This window comes from Eubalaena glacialis, chromosome 5, assembly GCF_028564815.1.
Source record: "Eubalaena glacialis isolate mEubGla1 chromosome 5, mEubGla1.1.hap2.+ XY, whole genome shotgun sequence".
Classification (NCBI taxonomy): Eukaryota; Metazoa; Chordata; class Mammalia; order Artiodactyla; family Balaenidae; genus Eubalaena; species Eubalaena glacialis.
In genome coordinates, this window is record NC_083720.1 from 18754019 (window position 1) to 18780113 (window position 26095).

The window sequence follows — 26095 nt, forward strand, 5'->3', positions numbered from 1 at the left end:
TGTAATTTAAAAGCTCTGAGGGTATAATTTGCTCATGAAACTATCCCTAGAGGGTTCAAAAATAAACTAGACATGGCAAAAAGTTTTGTTGTGTTGTACACAGCAGGTGCACACTATTAATTTTATAGCATAAACGTCTATTATTAAACTATAAGGAAGCCATGAATGAAATGGTAGAAGCCATGAATGAAACGTGTGCATGCATGCAAACTTCATGCCCATTATGACCAATTCAGTTGTACAACAAGAAAGTTCACTTTGAATTGACAACTTTTGATTCATCTCCCGCCCTAAACTCCAGTTCTGACCCAGATTTATGACACAGAGAAGAAAAGAAAAAAGAAATGCTGGGGACTACTATTGTTCAGAGTGTTTGTTTGACCTTTCATATTTTTAAGAATTCTGGCAAGAAGTTAATGCTAGGCAAACTAAATACAATTCTTGCTTTTAAATATAAAACCACTCCTTAAGGATTCTTTTAAAGTGAATAAAAATATGCCAAGGGGCTACTTTTGCTATCACTGAAAGAAGGTCTTGTCCAAATGCCAAAAACAGTTTAAGTGATTTTTTTTTTTTTTTTTTTTTGTAATTCTGAAGAAAAAGAGAAAATGACTAATTTACGATTTGGAACATTCAAAATCATAAAAGTGGCATGTGGATTATACCTAATTCTTTTTTTTTCTTCTAAATGAACAGGGGAACTTTCCTACAAATATAAAAGCAAAACCCATTTTTCAGATTTTAAGCAAAAAGAGAGCTAGCTATTATTAAAGAACACCAGAAATAATAGTTGGAGGTTAAAAACATAGACAAGACAAAACAAAACAAAAGAGAGACATGCAAATCTTATTTCTTTCTACTTTTCTTTCAAGCCTAAGGCAAGATTAGATTCAGTTTTTAAATCCCTAAAACACAGTAGAGGTTATGTTTAAGAACAATTTAATGACTGCAGTGCAACTCTAAACAACTATTTTACAGAGTTTTAGTAACACTGTAATAGAATGATACCTTTCAGAACTCAGAGTTACTGTCTCTTGAGGATGAAGAATAAGAACATCCCTATGTCACCGTCAAACACCACATGACATACCTGCAGTACTTTTGTCCTTAGCGTTTGATTTTTGAGACTTACCTAAGCACTCGGGTTCAACCCTTAGCTAAAATGAAAGGGCATAGGAATTAGGTATGCGTATTTCCTAAATCATCGTTCTAGTAGAAATGCTAGGTTCACTATATATTTTTCTTTTTAATTAATAAAACTTACATTAAAAAATTAAGTCGTGGGCTTCCCTGGTGGCACGGTGGTTAAGAATCCGCCTGCCAATACAGGGGACACGGGTTCGAGCCCTGGACTGGGAAGATCCCACATGCCGCGGAGCAACTAAGCCCGTGCGCCACAACTACTGAGCCTGCGCTCTAGAGCCCGCGAGCCACAACTACTCAAGCCCGTGCACCTAGAGCCCGTGCTCTGCAACAAGAGAAGCCACCGCAATGCGAAGCCCGCACACGGCAAAGAAGAGTAGCCCCGGCTCACCGCAACTAGAGAAAGCTCGCGCGCAGCAACGAAAACCCAACGCAGCCAAAAATAAATAAATAAAATAAATAAATTTATATAAAAAAATTTAAGTTGTATGCAAGGAACTAGGAATTACCTTAACAGATATACTAAAATAGGGATATTATGTAGACAGTTTGAAAAGAAACGTTAGCTTTACACTTGAAAACAAAAAAATAGTATACATGCTTAAAAAGGAACAAATAAAAATAGGAATTACAGATGTTTATAAATATAAACCAGCTGAAATAAATGCTGCATGTAAATATGAAATATAGTTTGAATTTAAAGAACACACCACCAAAACTAAAAACATGACATACACGTGAAACACTCATGAGTATTCATAAAACCTAAGGCAACAAAATATGGAAAAATTAAGCAAATTGTAAATTCTTTATATTAGATATCAATTAAATTGATTTTGCTGATTTATAAAAAAATAACCAAAATGATTTATTGAGCACTTGCTATATGTACTAGGATAAGTACACATATTACTTATTATATGAATCATTTCATCTATTCTGGACAACAGAACTATAAAGGAGCGATCTCTCACATAATTTACATAATAAGGAAACTGGTCACAATCTAGGAAATGGTCAGATCTGGCATTTGGATTTAGATATTTCTCATTCCATAACTCATTTGCTTAACTGTAATGCAGTTTCACATAGTACAAACTGTTCATAAAAGAAGAAAAAGTTTTCACTTACATTGGTGGCATACTTTTCGTATACAGATCAATTAGGATCATTATTAGAAATTAGCCTACCTTCACCTCAAATAACCAAACGAAAATATCCAACCCTACCAGAATCTATACTATAGAATTAGTACCATGCTTTACAATCCTTTAATTAATTAGTTAATTAATTTTGATGTGGACCATTTTTAAAAAGTCTTTACTGAATTTGTTACAATATTGCTTCTGTTTTCTGTTTTGGTTTTTTGGCCTCGAGGCATGCGGGATCTTAGCTCCCCGACCAGGGATCAAACCCGCAGCCCCTGCATTGGAAGGCAAGGTCTTAACCACTGGATCGCCAGGGAAGTCCCTACACATCTTTTTAAAATCATGAGTCCCTTTCAAGTTGGTAGAACCCCCCCAAATTTATCACACATTTGAAGATGAAGAATCACAGATTAAATGTCTGTACAAAAATTCTGGAGAACCAGCATGAGTCAATAGAGAGACTGAGAATTTGGAAGAGGAGAAACAAGGTGGAATATTAAAATGCCATTATTATTGGCCTGAGTAATTCTTCATAGATACTTATTTAGCCTGGATACCAGGCTTGGGGACTAGATTATCAGGTAGGTCTTGATGAACTTGTTGCCTCAATATACTGCTTCTCTTTATAAAGGGGCTTCAGTACTTTATACTTTCAGTAATAAAATGCTGTATTAAGTCTGTTGCCAGCCAGCCTCTCATTCAATATTCATTTCCTTTCTGACTAATGCTTCTTGTAACCTGACAGCAGTTTTAAACACCTGGCAAGGAGTCAGTAATACAGGTATGGCAGCACAAGGTGTTCTGGAGGATGATTTGCTTGGTGTAAACATCCTATCTAAAACAGACTTCAGGTAAGCTGAATTAAGGTTCTTTTTATTGCCAATTTAAGTAGAAGTTCATGTTTGGAAATACAGAGAATGTTACATTTCCATATGCTGTAAGTTTTAAAAACTGTAAGTTAAAATGAACATTATAACTTTGTAGCTTTTTCTTACTTTCCTAACAAAGAGTCCAGGGAAAAAGTGGGCTGATGCATATTCCCGTTTTATAAGACTTTTTATCCTAACATCTCCAGAATCATAGATATTGAACTTGACTTGCTGTTCTTAAGGAAGTTGAAAAGCAGAAAAACCAAAAGTATCAGGAAGAAAAAAAAAAAAAATCACTGGGCATGGGAATCTCTGAGCAATTAAAACTTTCATTTCCATTCAGTGGAAAATTGTTAAAGTTTGCTAAGGAGTTTTTTTTTTTTTTTTGGCCATGCCATGCAACTTACGGGATCTTAGTTCCCAGACAAGGGGTTGAACCGGGGCCCTCGGCAGTGAAAGCATGGAGTCCTAACCACTAGGCTGCCAGGGAATTCCTAGGAGAATTTTATTAAAATCCAAATTCTATGAACTGTCAGAGTCTTTCAAGGTTCCCATTCCTCTGGTGCCATGATTAGGATCTCTAGGCCACACAAGCAAGTATTCAGAGACACTGACCACAACCCCAAGATCCCAGGTTTCTAGAAGCATTGTAAGGAAAACATAACCATGGTATATGTCCCTGGAGGTCCAACCCCTAAAGAATTCCTTATACAATTAATCTAATCTATGACAGGTATATAGGCACACATTTTTAGCACTAGAAAGGATCATAAAGGCCATTATTTCTACTCCCTTATTAAAATACGAGAACTGAGCTCTAGAGATGGTAACTGATTTGGCCAAACTAATACTGCAGTAAATGGTCAAGATGGGACTTAAGTCTAGGTCTTGGTCTTTACCAAATGGTAAGGGAGAGGGGTGGAGGACTGGCTTAAAAGTTACAGTCTAAATATAAGCTTTTAGTGTATCTGATTTTTGCTCTGGAAGGTTTTATCATGATTCATTTACAGCAGGGTAGCTACATTTTAGCCATTGAACAGAGCTGCAGAGATAAGGTACTTGCCCTAGGAGCTTATATTCAAAGTTACAAGTGGTAATATGGCTCAGAAGACATAATCCACCTGACTTTTAATATTTTGGCCATTCATATCAGGTGCTGCACCTCATGGCAGGTTTATTAACGTGCTAATGTTGTACAAAAGACATCTTTAAATTCCCATTTATCCCATTCACAAAACATATTTGTCCAAGGGCTCATGAGGCAACTCTTAAAGTCACAGAAAGTAGTTTATCTTCTTGGAATTAAAATCTAAATTTATTTATTTGATGAATACATATAAACTTTATATGAGGTACTGTGCTAGTAGGCACTGTGAGGGATATTTAAAGGTGGATAAGCCAAAAAATAGGACGACCCTGTATAGATGTGAAGGTTGTGCATATACAAGGATTCCCAGCTGAGGGGGTGAATAAGGACTTAATGAAATAGGGACTTTCATGAAAGCTCATGTTCTGCTTGACAAGCCTTTTGCCCTCACAGGAATCTGTCATCAAATGGGGTAAAGGAGCATCTTTTTCTAATTCACGTAAAGGTGCTCCATAGGCTAAGCTAGTGGTGTCCTTGGACACAAATGCCACCAATCTTTCAAAAACACAAATCTGACCACAATATTTCTTATTAAATTCTTCAATGGTTCTCCACTGCTTAAAGGAGAAAAACAAGTCCAGATGATGTGCAAGGTCCTTCACATTTGTCTGACCTACTTTTCCTGCTTTATCACCTACTACTTCCACTCTCAGACTCTTTTTCTACTCATATTTTAACCTTTAACTGAATCTAGAACACACTATATTCTTTTATGCATCTCTGCCTTTCTGTGTGCCAGGCATGCTCCCCTTTCCAGCCCTACTCTACTTTGGGAACTCCTATTCACCTATTAAGACTCAGATCAACTATCCCCACCTTCAATCCCAGTTAGTGTGAGTTACATCCTCTTCTTTCTCCCCTAGTATTCTGCACATCATTACATCATGCCACATAAAACACATTATACAGAACTTAGTTGTTTATATGTCTTTCCCTCTAAACTAAAGACCTTTTTCACAATACCTGGGAAATAATGTAAGTGAATAAAGAAAAACATAGTTCCTAACTTCAAGTAACTTACAATTTTTGCGAAGATGACATCGAGGTAGCTAAAGACAACAACTGTCAGAAAAGTACATATAAAAAATGTAAAGATGTTTCATATCCACTGTCCACAAGAGCAGGCAAATCTTTATCAAGGATTCAGAGATGTTAAGGGGAACTAAGAAACAGTTTCAAAGATTCTTCTGTTGACTCAGAGGCAGGAAGAGTCTTTCAGGAGGAGTTGAAAGATCCAGGTTCTGGTTCTGGGTCTGTCACTTATTTGCTGTGGGACTTCAGACATATCAATTGTTTTTGCTTGGCTCTAGTTCTTTTGCTACAGCGGTGTTCTCACAGTGTTAGGCACTCAGATAACGTATATCAAAAAAAAAAAAAAGTTTAAAACCAGAAGTGTCACTTTAGTGAACGTTAAAACTGATATTTTTGTTCATCAGAATTACTTAAGAGTCAACACATAAATCATCCATCCAACATTAATGTCCACTGATTCAGTGGACAGAGTGGTTGCTTTGCTGGACTCCAAGAAGTAGAAAACCTGGTTTCTGCCATAGAGAATCTTACAGTTTGTTTGCGGGGCGGGGAGGGGGAAGGGGACGGGACATGAGGCGGCTGCTCATATTAAAATAACCACAAAAATATCCTAAGAGCTAAACAAGTGAAACAGAAATCAGAGTAAAGGAGTTCAAAAGGAGAAGCCATTTCTGGGTGGGGTTGTCATGATGGTTTTATGACAAAGCAGTGATTTCAGTAGGTTGTATAAACAAAGAGTACTTTGAAATTCTGGGCTATAGATATAGAATTTTAGGGTAAATGCACAAGAAAGAGTAGAGAAAACAAAGATCTCAAATAAGAACAGCAGACCAGCTGGCAACAACAGCATGATTTCATAGGGCAGTTTCTGATAAGGCAGGACAAGCAGATTGCACGTGTGTCTACAGGAGCTTGCTAAGTCCTGCAGTGCCCTGCTTCACTCTGAGGTAGGAACACCGCTGCTAGCTGCTCTCTACCAGCACTACCCAGGTAGCCTGAGACCAGGCCAAAACGTGTCCTGTCCTGCCTTAGGATCTTTAGTCCTATCTTAGATGTGTTGTTAGGCTGGTCATATAGAGTCAATCTATGCCAGGTTCTAGTACATTGATCCCGATTTTTAGATTAGGGAAAACAGTCACAAGAAGCTTCATGTAGGAAGAGTACAGATATCCTACGTGGTTATAATTGCTCCTTCTGTTTTCACTGGGTAGGAGAAAAGAGAGAGGCCATCAGAAGGAATAATAATCAGCAAGATAGAAAAGTAATTTAAGTCTCTCCCTTTATTAGCTATAATAACTCAAGCACAGTGAAAGGAACGCTTCTTGAATTAAAGAGGCGCCTAGACTACAAAACAGAATTCAGGGCAAGACACATCACTTTAGTAAAACAGAGATAAGTACACTAAATTTACATGAAGTTAAAGCTTTATGAAAAATTAATGTGAAATTATTTAACTCTAACAAATTGCTAGAGCTAGATTCATAAGATGACCCTAAAAATCACCATATAAAGTAGATTTTTACGTTTTGAAGAAAAGACTAAGAGGCAAACTCAATTATTATAAATAATAATTTCAGATAAATTATCTGGTTATTGAGACAATGAAAACTGCCTTATGGCAGCATCATCCAATACTGTAGTGGTAAATATAAATACTGAACTGATAAAACGAGGAAAGGATGAAGGGAAATAACATTTATGAAGCACTCCTTATGTGTCAGGCCTTGTTTCTTGGTGCTTTTACATTTATTATCTCATTTAACCCTCAAAACAATTTCAGTCACATAGATATCTTATAAATGACGAAACTGAGGTTCAAAGAAGTTAAATAACTTGCCTGTAACCACCCAGAGAGAAAAGAGCTACAGTTCGATTAAAAGTCTACTCAACTGCAGCATTAAAATTCTTTTTTCCCCCTACTTTATTGCCTCTCTTGAAAGTTGAATTCTCAAATCTTGATATATGAAATAAATGCTATCATTGCCTATATTATTTATAAAATGTACAGCTTATACCTGGCTCTTAGAGAGTTTGTCAGTTTTAATGAGATAATCACTAAAAGGAGGATAACATCCAAATGCAAATAAACATTCAATCCAAATTTTAGATATTAATTGTCAGCCTGTGTCAGCAAATTCCTATACAGAGAGGAAATTATGTATCTTCTTCATCACCTCTGTCCTCAAGCACATGGCACATGGGTAATGGGCCCAGTCATGGCTTCATATGCATCTATTTGTGACTGCTGATTTGCTGTCAGAGGGTAAGATAAACGTTTTCTTAAAGGAGCTAGGATAATTTGATATAAGACAAATACATGAAGTGGAATCTGCTACAAATAACTTAAAAAACAAAAATCAAAGGCAAAAGAAAACAATAGCTATAACCAAAAATGACTTTTTATTTCCTCCTGAAGTGAATTCCCATCTGCTTTTAAATGGCAACATGTTTTTCCATTAACTGGGAGCTACAGCCAAGAAGCCAAAGACAATGAGGTTCTGGCCACGGGGGAGCTGCAGGCGGCAGAGATGGCTGAAGGACGCTGCCTGCTTCAGCCGTTCCTTAGAGGCTGCTCCCTAGGGACCACATTCCCTTTTCAGCTGGTGACAAACTTCCTCTTGGGACTCTCCTGAGGATTAAAATAATGCTTTAATTCCCTGTATACCCTCTCCAAGGAGGGAAAATGAAGTAACTCAGAAGGGTAGAAGGAGCTACTTCAAACTTTGGGTGTCTGTAAGCTTTTATGGAACAATGTTGACCTGGCAAAAGCACCAGGTGACAAGAAAATATTTTTAAAAATTAACCCTCCTATCCCACTCCTTTAATGAGTGCCAGTATCATCTCCATCCTAAGCATTCTAAACAACTTTTTAATTAAAAATAAAAATAAAATATTCACTACAGTTAAAATAAACATTTTATGTTTCTAAAAAACAGAGTGTCAGCAATTTCCTCATTTCTGGCTCACCCAGCCAAATTCTTGTTCGTATAGCTGATACTGTACAGTCAAATAAAATTAATTTTATATAATACTGAATATACTACTCTCCCGTGAAGACAATGAACTGAGTCAGTAGTTTCATTTTTATACCAAAAGTGCCCACAGAGACACCCCAACTCTGAAAAAGAGGCTGTGCCTATAGCAGGGTGCATTGTTACAAGAAGGTTCCTCTATGACAAATGAGAAGGGAAAGTCTATTTTTCCTAAATCGAACTTTTTTTCAGTTCATTAAGTGTTTGTTAAGTGTGTACTATGTAGTAGGTTCTGTGCTGAAGGATATGGCCTTGCTGGGGGAAGAAATAAATTAGTTACATCAGTGGTAAAGCACTGAGCTTGTAGGTATCAGATGACTGAGGTTCAAGCTTTGAATTTGTTTTACTATTTAAAAACCTATCAGGAAAACAAACAAACAAACAAACAAAAAAACCTATCAGGGACTTCCCCGGTGGCGCAGTGGTTAAGAATCTGCCTGCCAACGCAGGGGACACGGGTTCGAGCCCCAGTCTGGGAAGATCACACATGCCTCGGGGCAACTAAGCCCGTGTGCCACAACTACTGAAGCCCGGGCGCCTAGAGCCCATGTTCCGCAACAGGAGAAGCCACTGCAATGAGAAGCCCGCTCACCGCAACGAAGAGTAGCCCCCGCTCGCTGCAACTAGAGAAAGCCCTCGCAGCAACGAAGACCCAATGCAGCCAAAAAAAAAAAAAAAAAAAAAAAAGATCAAAACTAATTTTGGCTTTCAAATATTGTTGTGCCATTTTAATTCTGATAGAAGAAAAAAAGATGAGAGATCTTATATTTTATGTGACGCTAAGTTTAATCTATCTTAAATTTCCTATTGATTAATTTTGAGACTTTAAAAAGATAATATTTTTCCTCAAACAATAATGCACCTGTGTGAATTACTTAAATATTCAGACCAAACCCTCCACCCAAAACAAAAAACGTGGAACAAACCTGTCTTGTCCAAATTGAAAACCCTAGAACTACTAAGATATGGCTCTGGAATAAATGCCTATGAAGTTGTAATAATATACTGATTATAAAACTAGGACCACAGTAAGATACCCTTCCCTCACCCAAGCAATATGGGACATAAAAACATAAACTGAGGGACAGAATTTTCTGCTACTTTCTCTGTGACTATTTTTAGAAAATCTGATATAAAAATTAATCAGAAATGAATTTGCCTATATTTCAGACTGAATTAGGCATGTACTACATAAGAACTAGTAAGCTGGTACAATAATTCCTGGCACCAAGTGAGTTTTTACCTTTCAGCCAGACAGGACCTCACTGGCTTTGCTTTTTGTTTTGCACTTCTGTGTTACTACCATGAATTACTTCAAAGTGAGAAAGGCATAGTTATACCTTGCTAACTACTCTTCCACTTCACTCAACTCAAGTGAAAGATTTATGGTTTCTTTTCCTGCCTACTTCCTGTAAACTGACATATCATACACAGCCCTTGGTCTCACATCAAAAACTAAATTCTAGAAATGCTGGAGCAGTCAGTTAGCAGTAACTGTATGTTCATTTTAACTTAATGGATGGTCATGCCACAGAGATGCTCATAAAGATTATTGTTTCAGACAGGACTTTAAAGGTGAACGCACTTTAACTGCTTCTCAAGCTACTTTCTACATGGATTTTCCACCCCAGTGGAGTCTAAAAATTTAAAGGGGGAAAATCAAACATACGTAGTTACTAGTTGACAAAAACAGTGAGTAGGTTTGAGATTTATTTTGGTTGTTGTTATTAGCTATGACTACATGATATACTAAATCCAATTCCACATGTAAATTTACCTACAAGACTCTCTGAGTACCACTAATGAGCTATTATGTGTTAATCTCTTTGGTTTTTACAGAAGACAGATAAAAAATAATAGCAAGCAAAACAGAATGTGGAGTGCCGGCCTGCTGGATAATTCAGAATGAAAAGAATCTACAGCTTCTTACTTAAGAAAGTATTAATTTCCCAGTACAGACCCATATCAGTGGTATTCAGAAGACATTTCTGTGTTGAGGAATATATAGTCCAAATTTTTCTTAAGAAATACATGTAGAAAAGCTGCACAAATAGTTTAATGCAATTTTATTCTGTAAATAAAAACAGCCTAAGTAAAGAGTTGCTAAGGACAGAAAAAATATTTATTTGCCATACTTAAAATTTTCATATTTTCACAGAGGTCTTGCTATTCTTGTTGAGAGTATACTTTTACTATTAAGGGCAGACTGGCTGTCCCTTTTATGGTTTTTATGAGAGAATCTTTGTAGACTGAGATAATTTTCCCAAATCTTAAAAGATAATAATAAAATCTCTCTGCCAAGTCTTTTGTATTTCAGAGTGCTTACATGATATCTTAATCTCATTTTTATGATCTCTATGAGAAAACAGTAGGGCAAGTTGTACACCATTTCCATTTGATAGGGTAAAGCAATCAAAGTTCAGGGATGTGTATAACTGGTTGGAAGCTGCTGTATCAAAAAGCCCCTAGACTGGCTGAATGGATACAAAAACAAGACCCGTATATATGCTGTCTACAAGAGACCCACTTCAGACCTAGGGACACATACAGACTGAAAGTGAGGGGATGGAAAAAGATAATCCATGCAAATGCAAATGAAAAGAAAGCTGGAGTAGCAATTCTCATATCAGACAAAACAGACTTTAAAACAAAGACTATTACAAGAGACAAAGAAGGACATGACATAATGATCAAGGGATCAATCCAAGAAGAAGATATAACAATTGTAAATATTTATGCACCCAACGTAGGAGCACCTCAATACATAAGACAAATACTAACAGCCATAAAAGGGGAAATCGACAGTAACACAATCAGAGTAGGGGACTTTAACACCCCACTTTCACCAATGGACAGATCATCCAAAATGAAAATAAATAAGGAAACACAAGCTTTAAATGATACATTAAACAAGATGGACTTAATTGATATTTATAGGACATTCCTTCCAAAAACAACAGAATACACATTCTTCTCAAGTGCTCATGGAACATTCTCCAGGATAGATCATATCTTGGGTCACAAATCAAGCCTTGGTAAATTTAAGAAAATTGAAATCATATCAAGTATCTTTTCCGACTACAACGCTATGAGACTAGATATCAATTACAGGAAAAAATCTGTAAGAAATACAAACACATGGAGGCTAAACAACACACTACTTAATAACCAAGAGATCACTGAAGAAATCAAAGAGGAAGTCATCTGTCATAGAAACAAATGACAATGAAAACACAACGACCCAAAACCTATGGGATGCAGCAAAAGCAGTTCTAAGATGGAAGTTTATAGCAATACAATCCTACCTTAAGAAACAAGAAACATCTCAAATAAACAATCTAGCCTTACACCTAAAGCAATTAGAGAAAGAAGAACAAAAAAACCCCAAAGTTAGCAGAAGGAAAGAAATCATAAAGATCAGATCAGAAATAAATGAAAAAGAAATGAAGGAAATGATAGCAAAGATCAATAAAACTAAAAGCTGGTTCTTTGAGAAGATAAACAGAATTGATAAACCATTAGCCAGACTTATCAAGAAAAAAAGTGAGAAGACTCAAATGAATAGAATTAGAAATGAAAAAGGAGAAGTAACAACTGACACTGCAGAAATACAAAGGATCCTGAGAGATTACTACAAGCAACTCTATGCCAATAAAATGGACAACCTGGAAGAAATGGACAGATTCTTAGAAATGCACAACCTTCCGAGACTGAACCAGGAAGAAACAGAAAATATGAACAGACCAATCACAAGCACTGAAACTGAAACTGTGATTAAAAATCTTCCAACAAACAAAAGCCCAGGACCAGATGGCTTCACGGGCGAATTCTATCAAACATTTAGAGAAGAGCTAACACCTATCCTTCTCAAACTCTTCCAAAATATAGCAGAGGGAGGAACACTCCCAAACTCATTCTACGAGGCCACCATCACGCTGATACCAAAACCAGACAAAGATGTCACAAAGAAAGAAAACTACAGGCCAATAACACTGATGAACATTGATGCAAAAATCCTCAACAAAATACTAGCAAACAGAATCCAACAGCACATTAAAAGGATCATACACCATGATCAAATGGGATTTATCCCAGGAATGCAAGGATTCTTCAATATACGCAAATCAATCAACGTGATACACCATATTAACAAATTGAAGGAGAAAAACCATATGATCATCTCAATAGATGCAGAGAAAGCTTTCGACAAAATTCAACACCCATTTATGATAAAAACCCTCCAGAAAGTAGGCATAGAGGGAACTTTCCTCAACAGAATAAAGGCCATATATGACAAACCCACAGCCAACATTGTCCTCAATGGTGAAAAACTGAAACCATTTCCACTAAGATCAGGAACAAGACAAGGTTGCTCACTCTCACCACTATTATTCAACATAGTTTTGGAAGTTTTAGCCACAGCAATCAGAGAAGAAAAAGAAATAAAAGGAATCCAAATTGGAAAAGAAGTAGTAAAGCTGTCACTGTTTGCAGATGACATGATACTATACATAGAGAATCCTAAAGATGCTATCAGAAAACTACTAGAGCTAATCAATGAACTTGGTAAAGTAGCAGGATACAAAATTAATGCAAAGAAATCTCTTGCAGTCCTATACACTAATGATGAAAAATCTGAAAGTGAAATTAAGAAAACACTCCCATTTACCATTGCAACAGAAAGAATAAAATATCTAGGAATAAACCTACCTAAGGAGACAAAAAACCTGTATGCAGAAAACTGTAAGACACTGATGAAAGAAATTAAAGATGATACAGATAGATGGAGAGATGTACCATGTTCTTGGATTGGAAGAATCAACATTGTGAAAATGACTCTACTACCCAAAGCAATCTACAGATTCAATGCAATCCCTATCAAACTACGACTGGCATTTTTCACAGAACTAGAACAAAAAATTTCACAATTTGTATGGAAACACAAAAGACCCCGAATAGCCAAAGCAATCTTGAGAAAGAAAAACGGAGCTGGAGGAATCAGGCTCCCTGACTTCAAACTATACTACAAAGCTACAGTAATCAAGACAGTATGGTACTGGCACAAAAACAGAATTATAGATCAATGGAACAAGATAGAAAGCCCAGAGAGAAACCCATGCACATATGGTCACCTTATCTTTGATAAAGGAGGCAAGAGTGTACAATGGAGAAAAGACAGCCTCTTCAATAAGTGGTGCTGGGAAAACTGGACAGCTACATGTAAAAGAATGAAATTAGAACACTCCCTAACACCATACACAAAAATAAACTCAAAATGGATTAAAGACCTAAATGTAAGGCCAGACACTATAAAACTCTTAGAGGAAAACATAGGCAGAACACTCTGTGACATAAATCACAGCAAGATCCTTTTGGACCCACCTCCTAGAGAAATGGAAATAAGAACAAAAATAAACCAATGAGACCTAATGAAACTTAAAAGCTTTTGCACAGCAAAGGAAACCATAAACAAGACGAAAAGACAACCCTCAGAATGGGAGAAAATATTTGCAAATGAAGCAACTGACAAAGGATTAATCTCCAAAACATACAAGCAACTCACGCAGCTCAATTTCAAAAAAACAAACAACCCAATCCAAAAATGGGCAGAAGACCTAAATAGACATTTCTCCAAAGAAGATATACAGATTGCCAACAAATACAGGAAAGAATGCTCAACATCATTTATCATTAGAGAAATGCAAATCAAAACTACAATGAGATATCATCTCACACTGGTCAGAATGGCCATCATCAAAAAATCTACAAACAATAAATGCTGGAGAGGGTGTGGAGAAAAGGGAACCCTCTTGCCCTGTTGGTGTGAATGTAAATTGATACAGTCACTATGGAGAACAGTATGGAGGGTTCCTTAAAAAACTAAAAATAGAACTACCACACGACCCAGCAATCCCACTACTGGGCATATACCCTGAGAAAACCATAATTCAAAAAGAGTCATGTACCAAAATGTTCATTGCAGCTCTATTTACAATAGCCAGGACATGGAAGCAACCTAAGTGTCCATCAACAGATGAATGGATAAAGAAGATGTGGCACATATATACAATGGAATATTACTCAGCCATAAACAGGAACGAAACTGAGTTATTTGCAGTGAGGTGGATGGACTGTCATACAGAGTGAAGTCATACAGACTGTCATACAGAGTGAAGTAAGGCAGAAAGAGAAAAACAAATACCGTATGCTAACACATGTATATGGAATCTAAAAAAAAAAAAAAAAAAAAAATGGTCAGAAGAACCTAGGGGCAAGACGGGAATAAAGATGCAGACCTACTAGAGAAGGGACTTGAGGATACGGGGAGGGGGAAGGGTAAGCTGGGACAAAGTGAGAAAGTGGCATGGACATATATACACTACCGAACGTAAAATAGATAGCTAGTGGGAAGCAGCCGCATAGCACAGGGAGATCAGCTCGGTGCTTTGTGACCACCTAGAGGGGTGGGATAGGGAGGGTGGGAGGGAGGGAGATGCAAGAGGGAAGAGATATGGGAACATATGTATATGTATAACTGATTCACTTTGTTATAAAGCAGAAACTAGCACACCATTGTAAAGCAATTATATTCCAATAAAGATGTTAAAATAAACAAACAAACAAAAAACAACAACAAAAAGCCCCAAAAGAAGAATCTTCTACTTCTAGTCCAGTGTTCTCTCCACTATATTATGCTGCTTCTCTGAAGACTACATTTTGAGAAATAAGATAAGCCAGGTAAAAACAATTGAAATATAATAGAGGCCAGGTAAAATGCAATTTAATTTAATGACTACCTGTCAATGTAGTGTATTTCCTGTTTTAAGATTACTTAATACACAGTTATTTAAAACAGCTGGCATCAAGCAATCTTTTCTTTGCTAATGACCCCAAGCCACTGCTTTCTTCCCACCAAGGTATTTTAAGGGGAACTATCTTACCTCTGCTCCTGAATATGTATCTGTTTGGAGGATGAGTTCATTCAGATCAACATCATTACTGACTGGCATAGACTGAAACCGCAAATTAAATATTTCCCTTCTTGTTGCTGCATCTGGTAAAGGCACGTAGATGATTCTATCAATTCTTCCAGGCCGCATCAAGGCCTATAAAGAAGAAGGGGCAACAAAGATTAACCAAGCTCAGAATTGATATTCCATATGAAGGAACCCAAGGCAAGAGGATGCCCAGAATCTCATGAATATCTCACTATTATCATAATTAGTAAATAAAACAAGTACTAGAGATTCTAAAATCTATTTCAAAGATTCAAACAAATAAACAATGTCAGAGTACTTTTGAAAATAGAAAAGCAGGATTTCTGAAAGGCTTTTTGCTCCTCAGCAACTGTCAGGTCAGTAAAAGATGACTACTGTCTTTTAAGGAAATGTGTATATGACTTGCATTCATCATATCAAAAGGGTTTTTTTGGTAACTTCCTGCAATAACTCTTCAAATATGGGTTAAGCTGTTTTCAGAGAGCCCACAAAATAACATAGCTCAGATCAAAGAATACTTCTAGAGCTGACGGCAGTCAAATGAACTTCCCTAATATTTTATTGAAGGCGAATGCCTGAACTATCTTAGAGCTAATGAAGTCATCTATTCAGAAAAAACTATTGAGCTGTACTATATACCAGAGTTTGTTCTTGGTACTAGGAAACAGCATGAATAAGATAGATAAGTGTAAAATTGACTATAGTGAGAGTTACACGTCTGTGAATATACTAATAACCTTTGAATTCTATATTTTAAGTGGATGAATTTTATGGTATGTAAATTATATCTCCATAAAGCTATTAAGAGAGATATGGGTCAAAAGTGTGCATGTATGTGTGTGTGCTTTGAGGGGATGGGACAGCTTTTAGTTGGGGTAGTCAGAGAAAGCCTCTTTGAGGAGGTAACTTATGCAGATATCCAAAGGAGACACCCATACAAAGATCTGGGAAAGAGCATTCAAGGTAAAAGAAACCTCAAGTACAAAGGCACAGATGACTGGCATGTTCCAGAGACAGAAAAAACCCACTGTGGTAGAAAGAGTGAATAAAGTGAAAAGACGTAGGAAATGAGGTTAGAGAGATAGTCACAGGCAGATTATGAGGTCTTAAACAACATGGTGAAGAGTCTGGACTGCATTCTATTTGCAATGAGAAGCCACTAGAAGGTTTTAAGTAGGCAGGTGAAATGGTAAGGTTTACAAGCAAAGATCATTCTTGTGGGACAAAAAAAGGTCTAATAAGAGTCCAGTAAGGGAAGAAAAGAGAAGATGGGGTAGAAAAAAATATTTGAAGAAAAAGCTGAAAATTCCCCCAAATTGGTAAACAACCATAAATTCACAAAATCAAGAAGCTCAGTGAATTTCAAACAAAATAAATGCAAAGAAAACCATACATGAACACATTATAGTCAAACTGCTGAAAACCAAAGATAAAATCTTAAATGCTGCCAGAGCGAATACAGGGAACAATGACTGAATCACCAATGACTCTCAATTAAAACAATGGAGGGCAGAAACCAGTAGAACAACATCTTTAAAATGTTGAAAGAATAAAAATGTCATCCCAGAATTCTATTCCCAGTGAAAGTACTCTTCAATAACGAAGGAAAAATTAAAGTCATTTTTAGATAAAAGAAAACCAAGGAAATCTGCTTCCAGTAGATCTGCATTACAGAAAATGCTAAAGGAAGTTCTTTAGGTTGAAGGGAAATGACATGAGATGGAAAATTGAATCTTCAGGAAGAAATAAAAAGGATTAGAAATGATATACCCCAAAAATGTAGACTCCTTCCATCTCCAAAAAAATTACTCTTCTTGCTGGCATAATCAGAAATAGCACTCCTTGAATATTTAGGAGATACTCACTTATAAAGAGTGAAAAACAGCACATTTCTATATGTGTACTTATGAATATGAAGTATCCAGAAAGAAGGTGTGATAGAATACAGAAAGTAAGGAAGATAAGAACTTAGACATGAACTTCTTTTAATTATAAAAACTAAAACAACAACAACAACAACAAACCCCCAAATCCTGAAAATGTAGCTGGGACCATACATTAAACACTACAGAGAATACAAACATTGAAACCTCATATGGTTGCTCTGTGGGACTTAGTTCTTAGGGAACTGGTGCAAAAAATGATGATATTCTGTGAGTAATAAACTGTCCTCTGTCTCTGACTCAGGAGTCTCAAGTCTTTTGCCAGATTCTATGAAATTGTGGCAGACTAACTTGTTAGCTTTCAAATAGGGTGAAGTCTCAGAACCTTCATATTTCTTAATACGTTTGTTCCTAATAATGGAGCCTCAACATATATAAAGCAAAAATTGACAGGTTTAAAAAGATAAATATATATAATTCCACAATCATAATAGGAGATTTTAACACTCCTCTCTTAGCATTGATAGAACTAGAAAACAAATCAGGGCTTTGCAGACGCCGCCACCCCGGAACCTCCCGCGCTGCCCAACCATGGTCAACCCTACCGTGTTCTTTGACATCGCCGTCGACGGCGAGCCCTTGGGCCGCGTCTCCTTCGAGGTAAGGGACCTGGAAACCAAGAAGTGACTGCTCATCCAATCCATAAAGCTATGTTAACAGATTGGAGCTGTTTGCAGACAAAGTTCCAAAGACAGCAGAAAACTTTCGTGCTCTGAGCACTGGGGAGAAAGGCTTTGGTTATAAAGGTTCCTGCTTTCACAGAATAATTCCGGGATTTATATGCCAGGGTGGTGACTTCACACGCCATAATGGCACTGGTGGCAAGTCCATCTATGGGGAGAAATTTGATGATGAGAATTTCCTCCTGAAGCACACGGGTCCTGGCATCTTGTCCATGGCAAATGCTGGCCCCAACACAAACGGTTCCCAGTTTTTCATCTGCACTGCCAAGACTGAGTGGTTGGATGGCAAGCATGTGGTCTTTGGCAAGGTGAAAGAGGGCATGAATATTGTGGAAGCCATGGAGCGCTTTGGGTCCAGGAATGGCAAGACCAGCAAGAAGATCACCATTGCTGACTGTGGACAAATCTAATAATAAATTTGACTTGTGTTTTATCTTAACCACCAGACCATTCCTTCTGCAGCTCAGGAGAGCACCCCTTCATCCCCATCTGCTCAAAATATACTATAATCTTTGTGCTCTCATTGCACTTCTTTGGGTTCCATATTTTCCTTATTCCCCTCCAAGTTTAGCTGAATTGCAAAGTTAAGTTTATGGTTATGAAATAAAAACTAAACAACCAAAAAAAAAGAAAAATCAGTGAGACAGAGAGGATCTAACAAGACCATCAATCATCTTGACCTAATTGATATTTATTTATAGGCCTCTATGCCCAACAACTGCAGAACACATATTCTTTTCAAGTACACTTGGTATATTCACCAAGACAGCCCATATGATAAGCCATAACACAAAACTCAACAAATTCAAAAGGATTGAAATCATACAGAGTAGAACTCTGACTATGAGAAGAGTAAGTTAGACATGAATAAAAATAGGACATAGAAGAAAACCCCAAACACATTGGAAATTAAACAACATACTTCTAAATAAACCACTGGTCAAAGAAGATATCACAAAGGAAATGAGAAAATGTTTCAAGTTGAATGATAATGAAAATCTAACATATGAAGATTTGTGGAATACAGTTAAAGCAGTGCTTAGAGGCAATTTTATAACTTTAAATGCTTATAGTAGGAGAGAAGTCTAAAAGCAATGACCTAAGTTTCAAGAGTAAGTACAGGAAGGAAATAACGAACATGAGAGCAGAAATCAATGAAATGGGAAACAAACAAGAGAGAAAATCAAAGGCAAGAGTAGTTTTCTACAAAGATTTAAAAAATTGATTAAATTCTAGCTAGACTGAACAAGGATAGAGAGAACAAATCATCAACATCAGAAATGAAAGAAGCGTTATCACTACAGATCCTAAAGATAGTAAATGGATAAAAATAAAATATTATAAACAACTTTATGATGATAAAAAGAAAATTTCTTGAAAAATTCAGGTACAAAATGGACACAAAATGAAACAGAAAATCAGAATAGCCCTACATTTATTTTTAAAAATGGAACTGAACTCATCAAAAAATTGAATCCACCGTAACCAACCTTTCCACTAACACATTACTGACCGGGGGATTTTTGCAGAAACTAACTCCTGTGGCTGTTAATATGTCTCTGGTCAAAAATGTGTTAAGAAAAATCCAAGCCCAGATGATTTCCCTTCTGAATTCTACCAAAGAAGAAATAACATCAAAATTATACAATCATTTTAGAATACAGAGAAGGGAACACGTCTCAACTTGTTTTATAAAGCCAGCATAATACTTACTCCAAAACCTGACAAAGATATTACAAAAATTGAAAATTACAGATTAATGACACCTTCATAAATATAGCCCTAAAAATCCTTTAAAAACATTGGCAAATAGAATCTAACAATATATAAAATGGATAAATCATCATAACCAAGTAAGAATTATCACCGGAATGCAAGGTTAGTTTAACACTCAAAATCCAATGAATATAATTCACCACAGTAAACAGAATAAAGGAGAAAAACAATATGATCATTTAATATGTGCAGAAAAAACAAATGACAAAGTTTAAGATCTACTCACGATAAGAAAACTCTCAGCAAACTAGGAATAGAAGGGAACTTCTTCAATATAATAAATGGTATTACAAAAACCTACAGGTAGGGCTTCCCTGGTGGCACAGCGGTTGAGAATCCACCTGCCAATGCAGGGAACATGGGTTCGATCCCTGGTGCGGGAAGATCTCACATGCTGCGGAACAACTAAGCCCGTGAGCCACAACTACTGAGCCTGTGCTCTAGAGCACGCGTGCCACAACTACTGAGCATGCGTGCTGCAACTACTGAAGTCCGTGTGCCTAGAACCTGTGCTCCACAACAAGAGAAGCCACCGCAGTGAGAAGTCCGCACACCGCAACAAAGAGTAGCCCTGCTCGCCGCAACTAGAGAAAGCCTGCGCACAGCAACGAAGACCCAATACAGCCAAAAATAAATAAATACATAAAATTAAAATAAAATAAAATTAAAAAACCTACAGGTAACATCCTAATTGTCAAAATATTCGATGTTTTCTACCTAAGATCAAGAACAAGGTAAAAAACTCACCACTTTCACCAATCATTATAATAGAGATACTAGCCTTTGCGATAAGGTAAAACCAGAGTAGGGAGGGTATGGGGGGAAGAAAGTATAGAACTTGGAAGAGTAAAAAGTAAAACTATCCTCATTTGCAGATAACATGAGAGTTTATATAAAACTCCTAAGGAATCTACAAAACAACTAATAGCAAGATTACAGGATACAAGTTTAATATTAGAAAAAATGTATTAAGCAGCAAACTAACTAGAAAATGAAGTTTAAAAAATCCACTTTATGGAAATATATAAAAAATATAAAAGACAGGAATAAAATTAACAAAAGAATGCTTCATTGAAAACTACAGAGCACTGTTGAGAGAAATTAAACAAGACCTATTTAAACAGAGATATACCATGTTCATTGGAAGACTCAGAATTATGAAGATATTCTTTCTTTCCAAATTTATCTACAGACTCAATGCAATTCCAATCAAAATTACACAAAGACTTTTTAAAAAAGTGACAAACTGATTATAAAATTTATATGGAAATGCAAATGACTGAGAATAGTGAAAGCAACCTAAAAAAAGAACAAAGTTGAAGGACTTAACTGACTTCAAAACTTACAATGCTAATAGAGAAACAAGATAGTGTGATAAGGTCTAGAAGACAGAAATAAAAGATTAATAGAACAGAATAAGGAACAGAATAGAAAGATTAATAGAACAGAATCCATATTGATTTTTTATTATTAATGCATTCAATGAGGAAAGGAAAGTATTTTAAGAAATGATGCTCAACAACTACTCATATTTTTAAAATGAACACTGACCCCCTACCTCACCCTATACTCAAAAATTAACTTGAGATGGATCATAAATCTCAGTGTAAGAGCTAAAACTACAAAATTCTAGAAGTATAAAAGAAAAAAATTGATAAACTGGTCTTTATAAAAATAAACCCTTCTTCTCTTCTAAAGATACCTTTAAGAAGATAAAAAGGCAAGCCACAGACTGGGATAAAATATTCACAATAGTTATATCTGACAAAAAACTTGTATCCAAATATAAAAAGAACACTTAAAATTCAGTGATAAGAAAATAAATAACCCAGTAGAAAGTGGGCAAAAAATCTGAACAGATTCAGATACAAGAAGCTATAGGGTTGGCAAGTAAGTGTTGAGTAAAAAGCTGCTCAGAATCATTGGTCATCAGATCGATGCAAATTTAAGCCACAATGAGATATCATTACCTTCTCATAAGAATGACTAAAACTAAAGACACTGACAACACCAAAGACTGAATAAGGATATGGAGAAACTAGAACTTTTACACTCTTAATGGGAACATAAAACAGTACAACTACTTTGGAAAACTGGCAGTTCCTTAGAAAGTTCCCCACCATAACAACCTAGCTACTCTACTCCTAGGTATTTATCCGAGAGGAACAAAAACGTATAGCCATGCAGATCTGTACATAGATGTTCATAGCAGCTTTATTCACAATAGCCCCAAGCTGTAAATAATCCAAATGTCTACCAATTCATGAATGGATGAACAAAATATGTATTTATACATAATAGAATACCACTCGGCAATAAAAAAGAAAAACTCCTGATACACACAATAACATGCACAAGTCTCAAAATCATTGTGCTGAGTTAAAGAAACCAGACATTGAAAAATACATACTATAAATTCCATTTATATAAGATACTTAAAAATTCAATTTAATCTATATAAAAAGCAGACAAGTGGTTGTTTGGAGCCTGGGGTAGAGGGAAAGATGGATTGCCAAGGAGCAAAAGGAACCTTTTAGGTTGACTGAAATGTTCTAGTACATCTGGATTGCAGAGGTGGCTTCACAGGTTTACATATAGTATATATGTAAATTAGCTGAATTGTACACTTTAAGTTGATGCAGTTTATTGTATGTAAATTATAACTAAATAAAGTTGATTAAACTTGCATTTGTTAGGTTCTCAGTATTATACATCAGTAAACTTAAGGGCATTAGAGATGTCTTCAGATCTTCTCTTTTGAAAAGATTATTTTCTTGGACTCTCTCTCCCTCTTTTCTTTTCTTTTTTTAAATTACCTTATAGTTATGTTTAGAGTTCCAAACAGAACGTTAAAACTCATGGAGTCCATACCATATATCTTATACAGGTGTTTCATAAAATGCTTGGGTAAATGTTAGCAGATATAATGAAAAAAAGGATTTTCTTGTTAAAATAAGTTAGGGAAACACTGGGTAGAAACAAAATTAAACAGGTTTCTATATGCAGGAATTTTTGGAGCCGATACTAATGGGTATGAAAAATCTCCAAGAGAGAGCTGCAGTAGCAGATAGAAATTCTATCCCAAATTCTAATCACAGAACATCTCAAAAGCTAATATTACATTTCCACTTTGAAAAACGCTGCTGTATACTTTTTGCACATATCACAATACCTAGGACATGTTGAGCATTTATCAAATATCTATTAATTCTTAAGTCATGTACAAATTAGCCAGCAAAAAGGCAATTAACAAATGCATAGTAAATACAGTGCCTTTGTTTAAAAATGAATGCTTTGATTATTTTCAGACTATTCCCCACACCTAACATTAGTTCATTAGGTAGAAAGGATGCATGATCATCTTCCTTGAAATGTACTTTATCATAGAATTCAAAACTGTATTTCAATCATGGGGATCACTTCTTCCCTACCTAAAACAAATAAATACAGGATTTAGGAAATTAGGATGATACCAGTAAACATATTTTTTCAAATTATTAAAAATATTATTTAAGATGAATAACATTAATATTTATATAGCTCTTAAGAATTTATAAAGCAATTTTCACATAGTGTATTTCATTTAATGTGACTCTAAATTCTGTGAATTAGATATTGTTATACCCCCGTTAAGAAAAAGAAAATGAGGCCCAAGATCATGCAATAAATGACAGAAATTGAACTGAAATCAGGAGGTCTCTGAATATTGAATCATACCTTTTTTACTTTACTATCTTGCCAGTACAATATGATACTCAGTATCAATGGACAAAGAAAAAAAAATTCTTGTTCTGAAATATGACACAGGTAACACAATAAATTTAAATATTTCTTTCATCAAAAAAATTATTACACAGCTACTCTGTGCCAGGCTCTGTTTTAGCTGCTGGGGATACAGCTGCGGATGGCTTGATTAGTTTTTTAAAGTTGAGGTTATCCTTTTCACCTTTCTGGGAAAACTAGTCATTCTAGGCTATTTTAAAATTTCCTTTCTAATAGTTGCAAGAACAACACAGCAAAGGACACAGAGCGCACGCATCATCTAAGGCACTGGAACAACACTCAGCACGCATCTGTGCCCCCCCCCCCACCCCCCAAGTTGTAGCTGTCCCCGGGCAATGCAGGTTGAGGACACTTCAACCATTACAACTTTGTCTGGGCCAACAGCCAGCTAGGCTTTTTCTGGCTTGATCTTGTCAGTGAAAGTTAGCTTAAAAAAAGGTAGGAAAGAGCTTTCCTTCCTGTAAAATCCTGAATGAGTTAACACCCTTCCTAGAATTTCTTTAAAGATACTGTTCTGCAATATTAGGGTGAAAGAATGTATTCTGAATGATGGCATGTTCTGATATTTTAAAATCACCATATGACAATTCTAATGAAGAAACAAGCCCGGGCTTCCTAACACTCTGAACGCTTCTGGCTGCAAGGTCATAGACACTGCAGCCTTACATTAACTCTATTTTAAAAACTGTCGGGCAAACTGCCTTTTCAAGAGGACTTATTCAAGACCGTGGGGAAGTCTCTATACCTCTCACAGCATCAGTTTCCTCATGTGTGAAAGTGATGGTGGTTCTTTAATCAGAGAGGCCTATGTACTTCTGACAAGAATTTCCCTCAAAATATACAAGATGAGAAAACATCCCCACACAATTCTGCAAATAATTCCATTGAGTTCAAGTGAAATCTGCTTGTGCACCTCACAGTAAGAATTACTGTATTAGGTGACCTTTTAAATGGGCCTTCTAGACCCAATTCCATATATTATCTTACTCAAGGCAATGCCTGATTACATTATATGATCTTTACTGAAAATGTGTTATTACAATTTTAGTAGTTACACTACTTAATTAAACTAATACTACTACCTTTTCTTCTTCTGACCTTTACAAAATGAACTCAAAAGCATTTCTGATATTTCATGTTATGTATTCTTACTGATCCAATCCTATACCACAGTTAAAGGGCTACCTTTTCTTTTTTTATAAATTCTGAAGTTCAACACTTGTAATTTTATGTTCTATCAATGTCCTAATCTAATTAGCAGAGAAATACTTGTTCATACCAAAGCATTAAAACAGACACTTTGAAAAATCAGGTTCCGTTGGCTCTCATTCATTTAAAATGATCAACAAGGTTTTTAGAAGGATTACGGGAAATGATGTATGTAGATCATCTAGCACTGTGTCTGGCACAGGTTGGTGTTCAAAAAACATAATTTGCTTACCCCCTTTAAAAGAAATAAATAAAATGATCAACAAGGGTGTGTATGTGAGTGCAGGGAATGTCTTTCTTCTATAAAGAAAAGCAGCACTGAGCCTTTACATTTTACTCTAATGAAAACATATCAATATATCATGATTCATGGAGAAAACAGTTCCAGAAACTAGGGGGAGAGGTGGATCCTTGGTAACAGCTCTGATTTATTTCAAAGAAACCCTGGACTTTAGGCATCTCTCTCTCACTCTAAATTCAACTGATTAATAGGTGTGGTTAATGCTACCTCTTAAATCTCTCTTGAAACTGTTACTTCTATTCCATCTTCTTTATTATATATTTGTTTGTTTCCTGTCTGTCTTTCCCAATAGATCGCAGGCAGTATGTAATGGCAGGTATCATATTTTTTTATTCAACACTGTAAACTCAGCAATGGCACATTCAAGGCACTCAATACACGTTTACTCAATGAAGTCATGCTAACATAATCTCTTGTCTAGAATACCATAACTACCTTGCTAGTTGTTTTTCCTGCCTGCAGTCTTACTCTTTCCTTCTTCTCCCTCTCTATCTACATCACTGCTAAAGTGATCACTGTAACTGCAAATACTGTAACTTCCTATTTTCTAACCATTTAAGGGCACCTCAAGGGAAAAAGTCAAATTCAAGCATAATATTTCAAGCTTCTATAATTTTGGTGTAACTATCCCAACTTAACTGCAGGCACTTTTCGTTTTTCACCCTGTGGCTCCAAGAACTCTAAGCACTCTCAGTTAGCCAAACTCCACGCTGCTTTCTGCATCCTTGCTCTCACACATAACTCTCTCTCTGCTCTGAATGCTTTTATCTCATAGCCTATCAGGTAAGCTCCGCCTCTTGTTCAAGTTTCAGCTTAAAAGTCTTCTCTTTTATACAACCTTCTATAACTCTTCTGAGTACTGTATAACTTGTAATTTGGCATACAGGTTAAAAGTGAGGGCAAAATTGAAAAATTTAAAGAAGACACAAATAGAAGGACATCTATGTTCAAAGGTTGGAAGATTTAATTTTGTTAAGATGTCAAAACTATACAAATCAATCCACAGATTCAAATGTGAGAATAGCACTTTT

The 26095-nt window shown here is 36.1% G+C and overlaps 2 protein-coding genes across 4 annotated transcripts in view; one reads left to right on the forward strand and one right to left on the reverse strand.

Annotated features, from left to right (window-relative positions):
• Window positions 1-26095, reverse strand: part of AFG2A (AFG2 AAA ATPase homolog A) — a 334710-nt gene that overhangs the window by 45624 nt on the left and 262991 nt on the right. For 2 of the 3 annotated variants that reach the window (XM_061192006.1, XM_061192004.1), the window contains exon 15: window positions 15313-15477. The exons of the other annotated variant lie outside the window; for it this stretch is intronic. In XM_061192006.1, the coding sequence (XP_061047989.1) occupies window positions 15313-15477 (165 nt within the window). The remainder of the gene's footprint in view (window positions 1-15312; window positions 15478-26095) is intronic. 3 annotated transcript variants of the gene reach the window in all.
• Window positions 17805-18434, forward strand: LOC133092572 (peptidyl-prolyl cis-trans isomerase A-like). The gene is made up of 2 exons (XM_061192007.1): window positions 17805-17912; window positions 17980-18434. Exons 1-2 carry the CDS (start codon window positions 17844-17846, stop codon window positions 18403-18405), a joined length of 495 nt encoding a protein of 164 aa, XP_061047990.1. The 5' UTR covers window positions 17805-17843; the 3' UTR covers window positions 18406-18434.